The sequence below is a fragment of the Mizuhopecten yessoensis genome, unplaced genomic scaffold (genome assembly GCF_002113885.1).
Source record: "Mizuhopecten yessoensis strain PY_sf001 unplaced genomic scaffold, ASM211388v2 scaffold10585, whole genome shotgun sequence".
NCBI classification, from domain to species: Eukaryota; Metazoa; Mollusca; class Bivalvia; order Pectinida; family Pectinidae; genus Mizuhopecten; species Mizuhopecten yessoensis.
The window spans coordinates 523,620-546,155 of record NW_018408620.1 but is presented as its reverse complement, the minus strand read 5'-3'; the positions used below and the strand labels follow the sequence as shown (position 1 = coordinate 546,155).

Genomic DNA, 22,536 nt, shown 5'->3' with positions numbered 1-22,536 from the left:
TTATGGTCACCGTTGGCGAAAAACTATTCCCCTCGACGGCTTCGCCGCGTCGGGAAATAGTTTTTCACCTCGGGGGACCATAAATGTGCTATTTCCCTCATACCCATTCTATAACTGAATATTATTACGTGCCTAACGGCCCATCAACACCGGAGAGGCTATTAGGGCCAACAAATGGTCGATAAAATCAAAAGGGAACGGAAACTGACGTCAAACAAACAAAAAGCTCAAAGACAAACGTGAACTTAACTATTAAAAGTTGCTATATCTTTTGGAACAGACCAACAGATTAAGAAAGTTAAAAGTCTAAGGCATCTGAAGAAAGGAGACAGCGCCTTAAGGTTACAGTGTAATTATAATGGGAAAATATATATCTTCCTTGGTCAGCAACCTTGTTATTCTATGTGGAAATGTCGATCATATGCTCTGGGTTAAATGGAATTATCTGTCATACTCACATTGTTGACCGCTAGGGATATGTCAGTTTCACAGACATAAGAGACTCAAATAGCTTTGTCGTTGTCGTCATAATGACAGGTGCGTTCCGACTTTGAAACGCGCCTTTAATTACAATGACATTATATTGCATACATCTGTCAGGATTACCGACTCGTCGACTTGTTGATTGAAGAACGACACCCCAGTACATGCAGATCATACCGTACAGGAAGTGTCAAAATTGGTTAAAAATATAATAAATATACATTGTACAATTGAAGGTAAGCAGGACATAACATCAAATCTGCTGAATTATTTTTAAGGAACATATGGCAACTAATTATTATATAAGCTGTCATAATCACATCTTGACAAAACACCGTAACAACTGAAATACATGAATGATGTATTATACAGTTTGTAATTATCGCAATGAGACAAATACATCAACGTACCGTCACCAGCACAAATATATATACATGTAACAAACATGAAGGCATGTCCTTAAAATGATCTTAGCTGTTAATAGAATATTAAAGAAATATATTTAAATCAAAACACCTTTCAGATTCTATTTTGGTTAACCTGCATTATACAATATTTATTTAGCTGTTTTTTGTAGAGATGTTTTTTATTGTTTTATTATGCCTCAAAGCAAACATCTCATAACAGTTATCTTTTCGTGTTTCAGATGGTCCGAACTACAAGGCCTGTTCATCAAGCGAAGACTGTGGGGACCCGGGAGAGATCACATGTCACAGTGGCACATGTGTGTGTATCAATTCGTTGGCGAAGGCAGACCGGTACGGCAAGTGTCCTTCACGTAAGTATCATGTTACTATCTATTATTATCATTTCTAAGAGAGTCCATCCCTCACTGTCAGTTTGATGTTTGTTCGAACATCTGACAAATGGTGCTGGTAATGAATTATACATGTAGTGTATATATGTGACCGTATTGGTCAGCCGTGAGGTGTTTAACTACCGGCCAAAAGCAAGAGCCGTTAGGTCAAGTTATAGAAATGTTTTCTTCCTGTGTCGTTTGCAACTTTTGACAGAAACTGTTTTAGTCTTCACAACAAAAGTAAACACCAATATACTAGGAAACACTTGGAAGGCCTGTATTATCCCAGTACACCGTCATCCGATAGTAACAACGTTCGGCTTAACGTTGTCATGAGGGGACAGACTTAATAACATTTATTTAACCTTTATATATAAATGAAACTTTGTTACACAAATAATAACGGCAAAATTGTACGTTATTGCTTATGCATTATACGGTTAACTCATTCACTCCTGTAATTTCATAATGAACTATATCAACCTTTAAACTGCTCAAATGTGTCTTCAGTGGTGAATGAGTTAAATAAGCTAAAAGTGGCAATTGCTTGTTTTTATCATGGTATTAATAAATCCTGACGGGTTTTTTAAAAACAATCACAACTATGTTTGCTTTAAGGGTATGTTTCACCATACTTGCAAGAGCATCGTTCTTGCTTTTGTTTTTGTCGAAACCGGTGACGCGCTAAATTCGTCATTGACAACAGTATATGTATTTTGATATACAATGTAAATGTATTAACTTCAAGTTCCAAATACCTTCTGTATCATACCATGTAAATAAAAAAGTTTTCGGGCCATGAGTGTACAAAGAGACAGTATTACAGGCGATGCCATGGAAACATATGCAGAAAAAACACTTAGGAGTTACAAATTAAACCGTCCTTTACTTAAGAATAACAAAAATTGTTTCTGGAAATGACGTTTCCGAAGACTGAACTTTACCATGAAATAACACTGGTTCGTTATTTGTTACCAAATATAGAGAGAACGGATATTGCCCTACCTTGTACACCATTGCAGTAATGCTCTCAGCGTAATATTCAATTTTGCGGCGTGCCTTACCTCACACGTGCAAGTGGCGCTATTATAACCTTTGGTACAAACGCGCGCGTAACGTCAACATTTATACAAGCTTGGTTTATCATGGTGTGATAGTGAAGGCTTGCTTTACAAAAAATGTTACTGATGACAACACTTTGTGTTTAAAAAAAAGGAATCAATGACGGTCGACGATAACCCATACTTACTAACAGGCTGGAATCGTTACTTTTGCCGGACAAAGAGGTTAATAGAAACAGACGTTATGCTGACAGGGCAGCGTCTAGCGTGAGCTGCTCTCTAGTGGGAATCGTATTTGGTATCAATATATTTTACAGTCTTGTAAAGAAAGTGCATAGGTGGCACTCTTGGCAAGGGATATTTTTGGTCCGTTTCTGAAAGATTAGTCCGGGGAGGCCTTCGCATGCTATGGAGTCTGTTTCCGCCTACATAACGCTTTGCCGCTGAAATACGTTTATAAACTAGTGTAATTTGCTTACATCAATGTAAAATTTTGTTGAATAGTCTGTTGAGTAATGCAGACTGTTTATATTATTCGAGTACGATCAAACTGAATTAGCAAGAGATTCCAAAGGAATCTTGGCGCCCAACATTGTAATATTTTCATTAGGGCTATGTGAATGTGATCTGCTCTCTTCTTTTCTCTTAACTGTTTGGTCAAGTCATGAAAACTGTTAATGCACCTTGAGGTAACTTTTGATCTCAACTTTATACTGCTATGTATAAAAGACAACCTTCATAGTGAGTTTGTCGGTTCCCATATTTACTGGTACAGTTCTTAATGTGGACTAAATAGAGGTCATCATTGCAATATGAAAAAGCTCTGTTAAGTACTTCATGCGACAATCATGTTTTTATGATCACTCTCAAAATAAAACAGCCCAACCAAGGACCAAGGGAAACATCAAGAATAGTGTAAGGACATCTCAGGATGTTAGGTTAAAAATAAACTGTCTTCATTAATATAGTTATAGAAATACCAACGATATACTGTTTACTAAAATATGACATTTAGAGGCTAGAGTCTGATCGTACTGAGACCTGATCCCGGAACCATGAAAATGCTTTTCCTGTCCTAAGAAGCTTGGACAGTCTTTACTTCATACTTTATAATTTCGGTAACACATATTAAAAATCAACATACCAGAGTCTGTAAAAATAGTAGTTTCTACTCCTGCTTAACGCTCAGCAATTTAGGAGTGGGACGACTGGTTCGCCAGTTGTCAGTATAATGTGACCGGGTTGGGTGTCCTGCTGGGTGTCTTCGGCAATATGTTTCAGTGAGGTAGCACTATAAAGTCGGCATCAGTTCCGCGCTATCACAAGGAGACAAAAAGAAACATATCGCAGCCTCCCAAAACACACACGCATACACTACACACATGCATATTGCACACAGGGGGAGGGGGCGTCCTTAAATGACTATAGCTATTGATATGACGTTACAAAATACTAAACCAAACCAAACCAAGCCAAGCCGTCTAGACTACGATGTTACGCATTTTGTCTTACTATTTTGGTCCTAAGTTAAACACAGTTCTTCTGTATTGGTGTGTAAATCTGTTACACACCTAGCTTGTTGTAATAGATTTTCTTAGGATAAGTATCTTAAGGAGAACAGTCATTCCAACCCCTACTGACAGTCTCAAGCATAGTTGCAATGACACTTATATATCCTCGGATTAGTTCTCCTGTTTAAAGTAAATTTTAAATTGCTTAATACAGATTCTTCATACATGAAAGAGTTACATTTGTTGTAATATATTTCTAGACATGTTCGGCACTGCACTGAGGAACCTTCAAATGCTTGATTTTCGGTGAAACTCAATTTGTGTTCTATGATGGATTACTTCTGTAAATTTGGACAGATAATCTCACTTTTCAAGGTCTGCAGAAAATGTTGATGAAGCTCTACTTTCGACGCTGATGCACATGACAGTAATGTATAATGAAATGATGATTTTTACATACAAAAGAAAGTATTAGCAATGTATTAAATGAAAGAAAATATAACAAAGGACCGAGTACGCTACCTTAAAGCAAACCAGCCTTTGGTTTGGTATCGGCTCCACAACACATACATACATGCACATATACACCACACACATCCCTAAATATCCTTAGCTGTTAAAATGACATTAAACCCTTTTACTGTCCATTAGTTACATAACATTATACATTGGCAGTATCTGCTGCTGATCGCACGCAGTTTCGGCTTTATAATTGTAACTTATGTCAGACTGTTAAACGCTGTTGGAAAGTCTCAAAACATTCAACAAGTTTCTTAGTGAATCAGAAGGAAATTGTGCGATTGGTTTCAATGAGCTGATGAACTATGGATCGATCTGGCGTAAAAAATAATAAGAAGGCACAAAAAAGTTGTTTCCTAGAACATAGATATGAATATAAACATTCATTATCTTTTTCTAGAACAAATTTCAACTCTGCAAAATTTGACTGCACAAGGTAAGGATAAATTCTATTTACGGTTTCTTATTAAATGCCTTTTGCCTTCCGTTACAATTCTAGAACAACAGTGATGTGTCCAGGTTTTAGGGAAAACGAAATATTAAGGTACAAGTATACAGTGTTTAAATGTCTGGCTATTGAAAATGTTTCTTTGTTCAGTAAAGCATGATTTGATCTGTCGTGTAGATTAGGTAACAGTTTATCAGTTCCCATGTTTGTTTAAGTATCATGTATATCTGAAAGCGAACTGAAAGGATTCTTCAGAATGTCAGCATTTTCAATAGTATAGGCAAAATCTGTTTCATTCGTTCTGTTTGTAAATGGGGAACGGACTGGGATGAGTCTATTTGTGTATTTTTCGTCGCATGAATCTTCACAATGACTTTGGAACTATAAAGTGCTTGTCTACTTACATTGGGGACTTCTTTTAAGGAATAACTCCTTTACATTTTTGAAGTTATTTACTTAATTTCGGTATCGTGTTACGTATGCTTACGAGTAAAAACATGCACTACATATAGCAAAACAAAAGTATTCTTCTGTTTCATTTTTTTCAGTTATATACCAGCCGATGATCGAAGCTATTCAGCCCCGTTTTCCTCTTAGTGATCCACTCTCAAACACTAACGATTGATTGTACTCATCATGCAATACGTGAATTGTACAGCTTAAGCAAGATACGTCATCTTTCGATTTAAAGCGACATTTGATATGTGATATATTTCGTTTTTTCATCAATATATGCTTTTAACGTTGTTATCAAATGTAAATGTCATCGGAAATATTACATGTACAATACGTTTTTGCAAGAAAAACATCTTTGTTTTGTTAATACCGACTTTGATGTGCATCCCTAGAACGTTTATTAATTATGTTCGGAATTACAGACATTGAATTAACACGGTCTTTTGTCTCTGAAAAATACGATAGTTAATAGCTAATAGTGTTAGTTAAGCGACGCCAAAAATAATGTCGCTACAAATCTGGAACGCGTGGCGTTTTATAGTTTCATTTTTTTACAATTAGGTCGTATTATGAAATGACATTAGCGTGGGATAAGCACTGTTCTCAAACTATTTTATTTCATAGGTCCTTCCGATCTGTCTTTTTTTCCTCGCAAATTGAACACCCTGGTCCAGTGTTTAAAGCAATCTTAGGTAATGATAACCAATTCGCACGCGTGTTGGGATACCTATTCCGTCTTTGCGTATTGCAGAGGTATTTTCTCTTGTGAGCAAGTATTGATTGACACTTAATTATATAATGGTTTCATCCTCTTTACACTTTCATGAAATAAAATACATTTTTATTTGACCCCTCAAGTATATCTCTATCTGTGGTGGCAATGTTTAATAAACAGGTCATGTACAGATAAACTATCTTTGAAATATGGTTTAGAAAGCCTTTACATGAGTACCATTTTGTTGACAATGCTGTAGTTTTGGCGTGGTCACCTTTTGCGGTAAATGTGTTGTCATAAATAAAATCACAATCCGTCGGGGACATACATTGCTACAACGTTCGCACACTCATAGCCTTGTTGTGTAGAAGAGAGTGTTGTCGTTGCATTACGGCCATAAACATGTGACATGCGCAAATAATTAAAACACGTCCAGTGATCAATTACATGATCACGAACACGTTTACTGGTATTTTCTCTATTGAACATTTTGAAACATCTTTTTAAAAGTCGATTGTTTACCTCATAAAATCAAATAGACAAAAATGTGAGAGGAAGGTCTGTCGATGTTGACGAATCGGATGCCCAGCGATTTGTAAACAAACTCGAACTAATAAATACAAGTTATATTCTCACATCAGATAGCTATTTCTGTGTCTGTTATACGACCTCGTGTTTCCTTGATGGTCAACTGATTGTAAAGTCGAGATGAAGTAAAATAACTTCATTGATAACATAAATTCAGTGGTGAAAATTAACATTTGTTTCTAGTGCACTTTCTGAGAATCAGTTACTGCGTGGTTTAAAAATCACATTCAATCCCCGAAGCAGTAAATATGCCTGGCTCATATGCAACGTAATTTCTGTGATGGATTAACCGCTACAGGTTACAAACAAATGCAATGGAGACTGAGAAATATAAGACATCTTTTCTTGCATGGAACATACGCAAATGCAAAAACCCTGGCCAAAGCGTAAACAATCTTGGCATGTCATGTAAAGGAAACCCTTGCATGTAGCGTTCATTTCAACCGAAAGTTAAATGTTAGCGATGACAGCCCGACCAGACGCCAAGCCTCGACAATTCTGTGCACTTGCGTGTAATATGCTTATTCGGAGCTAATCTACCGCAATTTGTAGCGTTAAGGAATGACTGCTCTCACTAAACTGCGTTGCTGTAAAAGTGAACGCTGTCGGTATATTTATTATACATAGTAGAACGTCAATTACTTTATATTACTCAAACAACATTATGTCTCTATTTTAAAAGATATATCAATCTTATTTTTTTTTAAAAACCTTATGTAATTTCTTTTTAAACAGTGCTAGTTACCCTAATGTTGAGGGATGTGGTGTTTACTACTATGGTCCCTCTAAATTAACACCTTGCGCGTCATTCTGCACTGAACACGAGAATTCTTCCTGTAACTTGTCAGACGTATTTTTTTAACGAAGTTTACAGCCAACAAGAAAATAGCCGTACAACACTTTACGATTTACATTATACGGACTCTAGCGACTGTAACTATGCCAACGTACAGCCTGGCCTTTTCAATATATCATTCTTTGTAAATAAGGCATTTATTAAACATTATGACAGGAAGTATTGTTCTGTGAAAAACGGACTGTACAGAGATACCATAATCAATAAGGTAACAGATGATAGTAAATAAAATTCTGAAGGCCTGTCTGTATTTTTGTTTGGGTTTAACGTCCTCGCGCAACAGACAGCGTCATATGAGGATGGATGCCTTGGGAGACACAATAGACAGGGTCATATGAGGACGGAGGCCTAGGGAGACACAACAGACAGGGTCATATGAGGACGGAGACCTAGGGAGACACAACAGACAGGGTCATATGAGGACGGATGCCTAGGGAGACACAGCATGAAACAGAAAGCAGTCAGAATAAAAGACAGGAAAGATAGGAAAGGTGAAGATCCAAAGCGTTACAACGGGGATATAAGATCAGGTTTGGTTTCTCTTCCATGTCTCCTTCGTAGAGGACACGGAAGAAAACCCCTGATTCCTCAGGGGCCCCACATTAGTAGCCTTTTACGATGCACGTGCAGTGGAAAGAAAACAAAGACAGGAAAGATAGGAAAAGAAAAAATCCAAAGTGTTGTCTCTCTGGCATGTCCCCTTCGTAGAATACATTGAAGAAAACACCCGATTTTGCAGGGGCCCCACATTAGTCGCCTTTTACGATACACATGTGGGATACAGCAAAACTATTCTCTTTATTTGTTCAATGCTCCATCCCCGATTCCGGGTGAAGGCCTGTAATATACAGGTTTTGTATCATACAGTGTTGGTTTTAACCAACCTTATCTTGACTGCCATTGAATACAGCAACAACACAAGTTATTTTTGTATTAAAAATCTTATAGTTTGCGAAAATTATATGAAATGGTGTATTCACTTCAGATCACGTCAGTCAAGTAATTAAACAAACATACAGATACATCTGCTTCGAGTGAATGCCTAAGTTATAGACACTATAGTACAACAAATACACATGTGTTCCGAATGATTGCACACGTAATACATTTCAGTGCAATCCCTCTGGTATGGGAGGTTCGCAACGCGGAAACCTGTAGTGATCACATGTGTTTCAGATTATTTTTATAACAAAATTTCGACGCAGCCATTAAAACCACCCTGTACAAGATGTTGCGGTTTAAATAGGCAGCTACTGCTGACACGTATACTTAACGTAATGATGCGTTGGTTTGACGTAGGTGCATATGACCATAGAACATGTGCTAGTGCGCGTGTTAGTGTCGGCCATCTACTAGTTAGTACTGTAACGCTCACACTATTCCTAAGCTAAATTGATTGTTTTTATTGGGTTTACCGTCTGTTTGTTTGTATGGGGCTAATTAAATGTCTATAAGTTTATTTGTATGGGGCTAATTGTCTGTTTGTTTGTATGGGGCTAAATGTCTGTCTGTTTGTTTGTATGGGGTTAAATGTCTGTTTGTTTGTTTGTATGGGGCTAAATGTCTGTTTGTTTGTTTTGTATTGGGTTAACGTCTGTTTGTTTGTTTGTATGGGGTTTACTGTCTGATTGTTTGTATGGGGTTAAATGTCTGTTTGTCTGTTTGTATGGGGCTAAATGTCTGTTTGTATGGGGCTAACTGTCTGTTTGTTTGTATGGGGCTAAACGTCTGTTTGTTTGTTTGTATGGGATTAAATGTCTGTTTGTCTGTGTGTATGGGGTCAACGTCTGTTTGTTTGTTTGTTTGTTTGTATGGGGTTTAATGTTTGTTTGTTTGTATGGGGTTTAACGTTTAGTTCATGTTTTTATTGGGTTTAACGTCTGTTTGTTTGCATGGGGCTAATTAAATGTATGTGTGTTTGTTTGTATGGGGATAAATGTCTGTTTGTTTGTATGGGGTTAAATGTCTGTTTGTTTGTATGGGGCTAAATGTCTGTTTGTTTTGTATTGGGTTAACGTCTGTTTGTTTGTTTGTATGGGGTTTACTGTCTGATTGTTTGTATGGGGTTAAATGTCTGTTTGTCTGTTTGTATGGGGCTAAATGTCTGTTTGTATGGGGCTAACTGTCTGTTTGTTTGTATGGGGCTAAACGTCTGTTTGTTTGTTTGTATGGGATTAAATGTCTGTTTGTCTGTGTGTATGGGGTCAACGTCTGTTTGTTTGTTTGTTTGTTTGTATGGGGTTTAATGTTTGTTTGTTTGTATGGGGTTTAACGTTTAGTTCATGTTTTTATTGGGTTTAACGTCTGTTTGTTTGCATGGGGCTAATTAAATGTATGTGTGTTTGTTTGTATGGGGATAACTGTCTGTTTGTTTGTATGGGACTAAATGTCTGTTTGTTTGTTTGTATGGGGTTAAATGTCTGTTCGTTTGTTTGTATGGGGTTAAATGTTTGTTTGTTTGTTTGTATGGGGTTAACGTCTGTTTGTTTGTTTGTTTGTATGGGGTTAAATGTCTATTTGTCTGTGTGTATGGGGTTAACGTCTGTTTGTTTGTTTGTTTGTATAGGGTTAAATGTCTGTTTGTTTGTTTGTTTGTATGGGGTTAAATGTCTGTTTGTTTGTATGGGGTTTAACGTTTAGTTTATTGTTTTTATTGGGTTTAACGTCTGTTTGTTTGCATGGGGCTAATTAAATGTATGTGTGTTTGTTTGTATGGGGATACATGTCTGTTTGTTTGTATGGGGTTAAATGTCTGTTTGTTTGTTTGTTTGTATGGGGCTTAATGTCTGTTGTTTGTTTGTATGGTGTTAAATGTCTGTTTGTTTGTTTGTATGGGATTAAATGTCTGTTTGTTTGAATGGGGTTAACGTCTGTTTGTTAGTTTATATGGCGTTTAACGTCTGATTGTTTGTTTGTATGGGGTTTAACGTCTAGTTTATTGTTTTTATTGGGTCGTAAGAACAGAAAAAAGGAGTCAAGTGCTGAAATCGGGCATCAGGTTAATTTGGCCTCTTTAATGTCCTCTGAGCAGAAGAAATAGGAAAATAATATAATGTGAATAACCATAAACAAGTGTCAACGGCGCATTAATTGTATTGAACAAAATCGTCCTACTTTAGAACTTTACAAAATGTTTCAAACATTTGTTTGAAATTGGCGATATATTTATATGTCTGATTATAAATTGTTGATCATACGCATGACAGTAATGTTGATCTTCCTTTCGTAAATATAAGCAGGTATGCCGTAAGCATGACCTATGCGCAGTCGCCAAAAGATAATCCCTTTCTGAGGTCTGTTCTGCTAGACGCATACGAAGCCAAATCAGATTGTTTAATTTAAAGACTTGCAAAACAGCATTCATATAACCCTATCGATTAACGAAACCTTACATTGTACCTTGTTTTTCAAAAGTAAATCACACGTAGCATTTGTAGGTTAAGTGTTTGTGGTCTAGTCTCGCCTCAATTTATGTCAGTAAAATTTATAAAGAAGTTATTGAGTCACAAACGTACATTACGAGAAAGCGACCAAAATAAAGAAATCTTACCGTTTGAATTTCCGGTATACTTAACGTTATATTTTTTCAAGGTAATTGGTAATTAAATCTGGATGGATCTTTCCCTCTGAAACACGCGAATACCTTGCGAAATGTAAGTAATTATTAATTTTATACTTTGCGATGGTTATATCTTGCTATACAACATATTGAGAATATGACAACAATGTACTTGTTTTTCCTGGACACTAAAGGTCCAACACGATGTTATTTCCGGCCGACAAATAACAAACGGTTCCGATTGAATCAAGCCCCACTCTTATCACAGTAGACAATATACAGACTTCGAATTAGCACAAGCAGTGTTGTCCAGCAGACGACTTAATTTGTCCCTAATCCGACCAGATTGGAAACGTAAATGTTACGATCGGAGTAATTAATTGAGCTTGGGCCGGGCGGTAAATAGCGCCGCCACATACTGCGGAGGCCAATACCGTGTGTTCTCCCGCCCTAATCATGTTAACGAAGTTCTCGAGATTGCGAGAATTCCGAAACGAGAGCTGATTCTAAATAAACTTGTGTTGAATCTGCAGACAGTTTAATGGAAGCTTTCAGTTATGTCAAGAACCACCCCACTTTATCTTACTGTGGTGTTTGGTTATTGTTTAACGGCAAATCGACACAACAAAGCCGCTGACCAACGGATATTTATTTTTTCTCACTCTCTAACTAACCGACAATTTTTCAATAATGTTTCCCTGAGCACCCTTCTTCCGACGATGTTTGGCTTTTAACTATCTGAAACTGTTGGTCTGTTTCAGAGTCACGATAGCCACTTTTAATAGTTACGTTCACGTTTGTCCTTTACTATTTCCTGTATTTGATGTCATTTTCATTTTACTTTTGATTATGTCGTCTATTCCTTTGGTTGATGTGCCGTTAAGCACGTAATGATAATAATTGCTTTTTTTTTCGAGGATGTTAAACCTCAAACACGGAGCAAACAGACCAAGCTGAAAACAAGAAGCGGTAGGGTAGAAGAGAAGAGAGGCATATTATGTATCGGCCCTGTTATGGCAGTATGGCCCATAAATCTGTTTTCCAAGCCCCTAACGGAAAGATTTAGCGTTGAAAAGTCAGTAACAAAAGTTCCGCTACAAATCTTTATACCTTTTTATATACAGTTGTTGGATCGCACAACGTTACCCGATGTGCGATGTGCGCACGCACTGTGCACGACGCGTGCGCGATTAAAATCTGGACGATTATTGCTTTCGCACATTTGTGCGGACGATGGACGATACGGCTTTGTGTTTAAACATATAAACTTGGTTCTTAAGTATATTTCTATATTCTAGCTACATATATAATATGGTCTTTCTGTCGATATTTTCTTAAATTTAGAGATGTTGCTTTATGTGTTTTTAACTCTTTCCGTACCGCAACTCCTGTCCGGATTTCGTACCGGATGTACTTATTAGACTCGCCCCCGCGCATATAACAAAATGGCGGATTTTTAATGTATTTTTTAGACTAGGTGTAACTGCCGCAAGAATTAAACAGGTAACTGTGAACAAATATTGTTATTGTTTCATGTTCTGGTTCATAGACAAACAGTTCTTAATTTTCGCAGCATAATGACTAACTGGCAGCTGATAATGACTGAGAAATCGACATTTGTCTTTCAATAAACGATACGATTCCTTGTATTTAACACAGCGTTGTAGTGCAGGTTTCCAGTGGGGTTTGATTATGGTTACGAATGTGGAGTCGTTGATATTTTTCTAAATACAAGTAGATTTCGTCAAGACTTATATTAGAATATTCAAATTTACTTCCATAAGTCTCAACAAATATCTGATGATGAATTTACGAGTGTTCGTATCGAATTAAGTTGCCGCCATCTTGTTTACATTTGCCGCCATCTTGTTTACATCTTGCGGCAAATGCGAAAACATTAAGTCACATAATAAAAAAGTGTACTCTGCACAACTAAAATTATTTCTTCCAAACTGATGGGTTCTGATTTTAGCGACAATTAAAGGTTTTTTCGCGACAGTCTCGTGCGATAACCAACTAAACATCAGGCAGGTTACATCAAAGTCTCTTGTCGTGTGTACACGACAACGGGGATGAGACGGCCCTTTATTTTGTCGTCTGTACACGACAACGGGGATCAGGATGACATATTGTTGTCGTGTGTACACGACAACGGTACGGAAAGAGTTAAACGACCTAAATCGACACATGTAAAATAACACATATTGACCTGTCACGTTTACAGGTAAATAAAACCACTTTGTACCTGTACCTGGACCGTAGTCTTTTCCCATCCAAGGCTCTTACGTAACTCACCAATGAATGAAAATCTATGTGAATCGGAGCTTAAGGTCAAAACAAAAACAAATAACAAATAGTTAACGTCCAGTTGTGTTTTAATGACGGTCAAACGGTTTCACATATCATGCACAGGCCAGGCAAACTCCTGGCAATCATCAAAATTATAATTACCTGTTATGTTACCCGGGAGGTAAAGCCATTCCTGACAGTGTAACGGTCAATGTAATGCTGTGTAACAGGCATTGTAAAATCCTAATTTATTTCATGAGTAATTTATATATGCAGTGCTCCTTATTCCATACGACGTGTTCCGACTTTTTTCATTTCGTAATAGTGATAAACCAATTCTACCAAATGGAACATTCGAGCGGAAAGAAGCGCACAACGGGGCGAACGATTGTTAAATCACACAGTTGTGTGCACCATGTGTGCACGATGTGCGTACGGTGTGTGCATGATGTATGCTTGACGTGCGCACGCTATTTTTGATGCGTTGTGAGATCACACAACTTTTATATAAAAAAGTAAAGCTGGGACAGTCATATACTAGGTATACCTACCTTTAAATATTCCCATGAGCAGCGATCACATTTTGGTATTGAAATAAGGACCACTCACTCTTGGGTGGGCAGATGAACATTTTCCGATACTCACCAAAAGGACTTTAAAGTTCCTAAATATCCCAATCAGCTGTTTCATTTTTCAACAATGTCAATCTGACTACAATACAACGCATCCCAGTGTGAGATTGACCTTTGATTGAGATTAGTAGGACTTCAATTTGGAGGTATGGCTTCCTCTCGTGGTCTGTCTGAAACCTTAGACAGTTTAACTTCATCACATTTGACAATATGTAGGTTTACCAATTATATTCGACCAGACCTGAACCATATTGACAATCCGACGCGCTGTAAAGATCTTGTATTCTCAGTCCCTCCAGGAGACATATCTCCATATGTCATATCAGTGTACCCGTGATACACAGCTGCTCACAAACATATCGCGCATCTAGGAGAAAATGTGTTAAAACATTGTAGATGTTTACTTTATGTGGTAACCAGTCCGTCAGGCGACAAAACCTAATTAACAGTTTTGATTTCCTTTTTGTTTTGAATGGAAAAAAAGAAAGCTGTTTCTCTTTAAATGAATCTTCAGCTACAACTTAAAGATTTTATTGTATGGCCGCTACTTGGGAACACAAAAGCAACAAACATCAGTGTGCTTAACCTATGGAAATATTTGGAATACTGTTATTCTTATTGTAGCTTTACTTCAACTTGTGGTAATGATAAAGCGATTTTAGGACGGTAGATACACGAAAACCTAACGGCGGAATTAACGAGGGGGAACGGTCGGGTAGGAAATGACCATGCTATCGTGTCCAGAATATAGTCGGACCGTGAGATGGCATTGAAAAATGGCATCAGGCAAGTGCAATGGTTTTCGTATCCCCTTAAGATATGTTGTCCAAAGGACTATCAGTGTATTGGTTTCGGTACAACAACGTAGTTCTACATTGCTTTATTGGAAACAGACAACATTATTTTTTTGTCATTTTCGATTGACACTTAGAAATCAGTTGATTAACCAAAATATAGCCCATTGCCATTTTAATATAAACACATTACTTTATGTGATGAGTAAACCAATGCATTTGTACTACAATGTATATCAGAGTACATTTTCAAAACTAAAATATTTGTTTAATCATAACTATACCTGGTACGGTGGGGACATGGAGACACACTATATGGATTGTTAATACGTTTGTTTGATGATTTCAATGACTGTACATATACCATACCGAAGTTGTAAGAAGAATGCTTATATAGGCTTTGCTTGACGCCCTATTCCTTTGCGTATTTTTAGCAATAACGTTTGTTGAAATGAAATAGACAGACAACATATTTCTTCTATTATATGTGTGAAATACTATACATGCAATTGCAAAGCTATCAACATCTGCTGTAAAACATGTAACATATTGGTTTGAGAGCCCTTACAACCATGTCAAAACGCTGCCCATGTTTACGGTGCAGTATAGTGGTTGTTTAATTATTTTTTGCGAGATAATGTGTCTTTAAACGTAGGCTTTACTATCTTTCGAATCTTTCTCCTGAATGATTGTTTCCTTGAAATGCTATAGTCAGCAGGTCGATACAAACATAACGACACACACTAATTAGTGACGTCGCAAACACGCAGACAATGAGACCCCCACAAAATATTATTATGTCCAATATATATCCACGTAATGAGATTTGTTGCCTAATAATCATGTAATGATAGTGCCGTCTGCACCGGAACGAAGGGTTTAACGCCCGCCGCTTATTTAAATATTCAAATGAGTAGCTAGCCTGGAGGATAATATGGTGTTTTTTCAATTCATAATACTTCTTCAGTATCCTTTAAATATTTTAAGAATTCTTGGTTTAGGGATTCCAGTGATTAACACATTACAAATACTGCCACCGGTTAGGATGTCTTGCTTGAATAAAGCTATGATGGTAGAAACGAAATCACTCTGAACTTGTCTATTGAGATTTTTATGGATTTTGTATGCAGATTTACAGACGGATTTTGACCATATGATAACCAATTTGCTTGACATCATGTTAAATAATGAATGCGTCAACATCACAAGTAGCTTGAACCTACAAGGGCCAATTTCAAAAATCCGCCCTGTAAAAAATTAGACCTGCTGTTTCTCATGAGATGCCGTGAGATGCTACTAACATGGTGCAACTGCAGACTCCCGAGCTTTTTCTGTCTTCTTTTAGGTGAATCTGAAGAAACCAAACTTAGTCTCTACTGCCTCCATCGTAACACTTAGGATCTTTGTTCCATTTAATTTTTTTTCTTTTCAGCGTTGTGTTCTAGGCATTCGTCTTCATGATTTAAGCTGATGCAAGAACGTGAATAGAGCTAAATATCATAAATATCAGTTACGTAACAACCGCATCAGCTATCATACCGCGACAGCAAATCATACCGCGACAGCAAAACGCACCTCAAATGTTTCAGACACGTTCAGAACCTTACTTTACGTAACTTACGTCAGACCTGATCATGTCTGGTGTAAATGAGATTTCGATTTCCCCTATCCGAGAGGAGAAAAGATAACCCGTTATGGTGATGGAAAATGATTCTATTAGAGGCTTCAATTTCACAATGTATAAGTCGACGCCGCAGACAATGCTTTCAGCACTGTATGTCGGTAATTACTGGTTGTGTTTGATGGTTTTCTGGTGTGTTGCAATCCAATGACGACCTTACTCCTGTTGTGCCATGCTACATTAGCTTAACGCTGTATAACATTCATATTTGCATCGACGAGGGGTTCAATTTGTTAGAAAATCATCGATTCAAAATTAACACCATCGAACTCCAAACATGGTCACATATATATTTGTGGTGGAAGTTTACCAAAATCTGAAAGTTTGGGTTATATTTGACGTGTTAAAAAGCAGAGGAAGCTTGGAGAACCCGGTACATGATGTGATAGATAATGACAGGGTGGCTTGCGTCAATATATCTGTGCATTGGTGCCGAAGTCCGGTTAGATTAAACACTACCATCGCAATTGTTCTAATCACATTTCCGTGTCAATTTTTAGCAGGAAATAATTGATAATTTTTGTTACGCCAGCACAGCCAACAGGCTAAGAATCCTTTAAAGTTAGTTCGTCACAAATCAAAACTGTAACAATAACACAATAACTCTTGTCACCGAGAGGGAGTTAGGTTTGCAGGCTTCCATCTCACGTTTCATGGTATCAAGACAATCCTGAAAATAGCACAATAACTCGATGAGATGATAATACTGTAGGAGTCGCCAAAAAGTGGTAATGCGGTCTGAATTGGCGCTTCAGCATCGTTTAATATCATATTTTTATGATTTATGAAGCACGTAAATAACTCTATATCATATTACTGGAAAATGTGGATGCACATAATGGAATCGCGTTACTTAGATGCGATAGAATCACTAAGGAAGGCAGTTAAGTGAAAAAGTAAAAAAAAAAATGAAATTTGTTTACCACGTATCCAAGTGATACAAAGTGCTTGATAGAATAACGTGTTTTTACGCAGGCTCCTATAATACATCAACGAAATGAAAATTCAATAAATTACTGTATGGGTATTTCGTACAGTTTTACGATAGCACTGCTGCGTCATCGCGTACATACCGGAATTAAATCAGCTGTCCCAACCACTTCTTTGTCATGTCCATCGTAACATGTACATAATAATCTATTAATGCTTTATCATATTCCATGGGAAAGTGTATGCTGTCATTGTAGAGTAGTTCCTCTCCTTAATAACCCCGGGGATAATCCCAGTATCGTTGATCGCGTATGTACAGACTACGTAACACGATTTGTAATAAATCAAGAGTATAACTCAGTTTTTATTGAAATTGAGAAACCGAGAAAGATTGCTGTTTTGCAGAGGAATGCAATTCATCAACATGATCATCTTTCAAATTTTAATCAAACTTATTTGGAAAAAGATTGGAAAAACAATGTAGTCACAGGAGTGCTAAATGTATGTTCGCAGAAACGAAAAGCTGTTTTACTTCTTAATAAGCAATCTGTAGACGTGTTTTGTAACGCTTTTACACAATTTAATACCAATCCATGAAACGAAACTGTGCAATTTAACTCATCTAACTATCGCTGTCGCTGTAGATGAAAGAAACCTGGAATAATTGTACAGTCTCTTCATGTCCCAGCTATGCGTTCTTTGTATAACGGTTGCGCGAATAGTGGTCATGTTAAATCTTGCTGTTGGTTTTAATTATAATTGTTGTTTTTCTTAAGAAAATTATGTAAAGCGAGTTCACTCTAATTTGAAAATCACATATCGAGCGCCATAGTAATAAATATTAGTAGTTGTCGACCTTCTTTCTACCAAAACGTTTTTGACTTTGTCCATGATGGACATTCTTGTTTTACAAACAAAGAGTCGAGCCCGACCGGAACGAATTCGAGGGGGTGAGTTTACAAATTGATATAAAATAATACCCACAAGTTTATTGCCAGCTCTGTCCAGATTCAATTCCATAATAATATTTTTATAATGAAAGCTTGGTGTTTTTGAAATGCAAGCATCTCTTATGATAATTCATCACTGATGAATATCAAACGGAACCAATCTCCAAACAGGCAAGTTCCATATATTGCTGAGGATTTCACTCAATAAAACTGACGGAAGTCATTAATCCGCCAGTTGATCAATACTTTAGTTTAACGAATATATTGCAATTCAATGTATTTCATGTGAGTTGATAAAAAGCTACAGCTGTAAAGCAATTAGTGCTAATTGCTGATTTCCGTACAAACGAAACGTCTACTGGGTTATTATATATAGTGAATGATCGAATTTGAAGAGTTCCGTTTAATGCCTAACTTATTTCCATGATTTTATAACTACGCGGTACTGATTTGTTGGTCTGATTGGCGAGTATTCTGAATATCTCCCGGGTTCTTGCGTTCCTTCCTGTTACGATTAATTGTCATGTCTCTATTTATTGACCATAGCTGTTGATATTACGTTATACAATACTAAACCAAACCAAATCAAACCAAACTATCTATTTGATTGATACAAAGGTCAGGCACAACTAATAATACACCGGACAAGATAACATTCAGGGTCCCAAGGTTAACGCAAAGGTCACTTGCTATTTATAGGTCAACCATTGGTATTTTGACAATAAGACATACATATTGAAAACAAGTAATTGATACAGTATGCGAAAAATTACTAATATGGCTGTTCCGTCCTTCCTGTGATCCTTGAGTGACCCTTTCATCTGTGGACATCTCAATGCATGATCTTTGCCGATTTAAGGCTGCGAAACTCTGAACAAAATACAAATTATAATACATAGAAATAACCGACCTAGGAATATTGTTTTTCTTTTTGTGACATTCTAGCTCGCTTTTCACGTTCTTTCCGTTCGGTTAGCGTTGTATGACGGATAAACCAAGATTCGAGTGTGTAAGGTATTTGATCCGGAATGTCACACAGATACATGATTTATCGACGCAATTTCTGATTTATGAGATCCAACGAAATGAAAAGTAGTCACCAACAATGCATAATCGAGTATGCATAGGCTATTCTTTACGATGCATTTTTTCTCCAGAAATCGGCGATGATATCTATAAAAATCACGTTTTAATGTAACAGAGGGAAGCATTGTAAGATCACTATGCATGTACCGATTCCACTCCAAAATACCCCGTGGACACAACAAATAAATTCGAAGTCTCCTTGGCTTACAACTCGGTGCATTTGATTTTCTTCTGATCGGCAATCCAATTTGCGGAAATAATTAACCAATGATAGGATCTTTGGAATATCAAACGCCGATTGCGTGTATTTGGCACTCTATGAATCAAATGAAACAGAGGAACTTGAATATGAAAGTGTACGGTGTGTCTGTGAAAGCCTGATGATTAATTACGAAAGTATACAGAACATCTGCATACACAGATCTGTATGTTTGAAAACAAACGAACGAAACTAAATCAAATAGCTTTTGATGTTTTGGTTTTATCGGCGAATTCCACACAGAGGACGTGGTCTAATAGGAATGTGGCTAGAGAAAGGGTTTTCACGGAATCAAAGATTTTATTTTTGGACAAGGCCGCCGGGGAAACATACTCCCTGTTCTCGCTTGCAGATATAGTCCAGTATCACGGCGTGACCCAGAAAACAATCATCCTTGTGACATGTCAGTAGATATACTGTTAAATATAGAAATAAATCAGGCCAAAAGACGAAGATTGGCAGAACGTAAAAATCGGAAGATAATTACGGAAGAATTTTTGTTTAAAGTACTTTGAGGTGTGTCTGGTTCCCTCTAATAACCTTTTCGGCGTTGGCGCTGTTTTCCACATCTGTGTGATTGACCTATCAAAATAACGAAAAAAGTGCCAAACAGACGCAGATGTGAAACGGTTTTGTCTATAAAACAGCTTGTACATTGTTTTTGATACACGGAGGGACAACTGCTGATTTTCTATATTGTTGTTAATAGAAATGACGTAGTAATCAAGTCTTATGTTATGAAACCAAACCACTCATTGATTTGGTACAATGCAAGTGGTATTTACACCGTTCATAGCTTAAGAATGATCCACATACAAATCAGATTCATATGTGACTGTGTGATTACGTCTGGTTAGGGACGCTGTTACGGCACGATTTCTCACAGAGAAATAGGGTGAGAAATCGTGCTCAAATTGCTACGTTCGCAACACGAGTTCTCGCCCCGACACGATTTCTCACAGACGCTCACTAGATATTAGAAATCGCGCTTTCATTATTTAATCGCTTTCAAAAAGAGGGATAATATTGCATTTAAAATCATAAATATAAATATCAATCTCAATGAAATCAGTGCCAATGAATCACCTCCGTGGGCTACTTTCTAGTTAAATAGGTATCATGTCAGGGGTCTGGTGTATATTTATATTGCTCTCCAACTCTTATTCACATAAGCTTGCTCACTCATACTCAGGTATGAAATCAATTACATTGTAATGTAATACATGGAATTAATACTGATTTCATTGCAACTATGCAATTACAATTACACATAGCTTGTAAAATAGTTAATTATATCACAATTTATTTCCGAACGTTCACGTAGTTTATTACAAATATGCATTCCTGTCTTCTGTATATAATAATTATACACATATGTATGTCTGCGACAATAGTTAACATAATGTCAACGTGATGAGAGTTGCATTTGATAATCATAAGTGTTTAGAACTTTGTGTATGATAGTCTCTACCTGTCTGGACGTGCATCTTTCTCAGTATAATGTGACAGGAAGAAATGGCATAACATTTCACTTTAACGTCAGCTATCGCAAGGGGGCAAATATACCAATATACCTTGTCCCCAGCACGCATACATTACTCACCTTGAGACCTGTCTTAACATGTTCATAGCTGTTCAAAGGACGTAAAGCCCTATCAAACAAAACCTAAACCTGCCATAATAAATCCCGGTCTACTTGAGCTCACTTTGAGACATGTCTTTTAATTTCATAGCTGTTCAAAGGACGTAAAACTCTATCAAACAAAACCAAAACCTGCAATGTTAAATCGACGTTCTACTAGAGCTGAGATTGCAGTATTACACATTAAGCTTGAGATATCCATCTTCCATAATGCCGGGGGAGCAGCTGGTCGATCAAGACAGTATTCAACTGGATGGCTTTCCACCTCATAATTGATATATGATTGATGTCGTTATGGTGGAGGGGCTGAGGCCAGGAAACTGAGGAAGTCATCAGTTTTAAATTATTTTAAGGTGCTGACATTTCAATTTTAGCTGTCTAATTTTAGAGCTTTGTTCCTAAAACGTTGGACATTCAAATAATTCTCTCTTTTTCTCACCAAGCTGCTTTTAACCTCGGGTCTAACAAAGTAATAAGGATATACACTTCCTCTGTCACATAGAGAAATGATTGTGACTTGATAAACGAGGTCAAAGCAGAGACAATTTTGGAACTACAGTCACTAGACAACTGATTGATTTGGTGTCTCAGTGTAACGATCATGGGTGTTTCTACCTGTGTACATATGCTTACCTAAAAACAATCAACATAAACACAAGCTGCCTTTGGCAAGTACATGTACCTTTGCAATGTTAGTTATTACTCATTACCAGCGCTTCATACGGGTTATCATTATTCACTGATGTGGTACAAGTAGAACCAGCATATCTGTACAAACTACATTGTGTGGATATATACATGTAATCATTGCAAGCTCTACCTGTTCTTGTATATACTTTTACTTCAAAATTGTTCAAGCGACCTTTATCAACATATAGAGATTTAAAGCTTACATTATTTAATAGTAATATTGTATCATATAAATACTGACTCATGAATATAATTTAGTATTTTGAAAGGATGAAAAGATATATAGAGGATGATTTCCCGTTGAATAACATATATTGCTGAATAAGAACAATTACAGTCACTAAAAGCGTAAAATTTATCACCGGGTTCTAATGACGTCATGCTTTGCTGTTTTCTAATACGATTTGCCGATATAATTGTTGTCATTTAGGTATATATCTTAATATCGTAGTGTATATACCAAAAATGGACATAAACAAAAACATATCCACCCGTCGATTCATCTGCAGTTCAAAACAAAAGCTGTGCCAGAAAATAGAAAGAAAAACATTTTGATTGGTCAATATAGAGTTAATATTGGACCCTATA

General features: G+C 36.9%; 1 protein-coding gene across 1 annotated transcript in view; it reads left to right on the top strand.

Moving 5' to 3' along the window:
- Nucleotides 1-530: 530 nt before the first annotated feature.
- The window catches only part of LOC110461163 (BDNF/NT-3 growth factors receptor-like), a 109,884-nt gene continuing 87,878 nt past the window's right edge, over nucleotides 531-22,536 (top strand). The window contains exons 1-2 of the mRNA XM_021514504.1: nucleotides 531-537; nucleotides 1,130-1,261. Of these exons, the coding sequence (XP_021370179.1) occupies nucleotides 531-537; nucleotides 1,130-1,261 (139 nt within the window). The remainder of the gene's footprint in view (nucleotides 538-1,129; nucleotides 1,262-22,536) is intronic.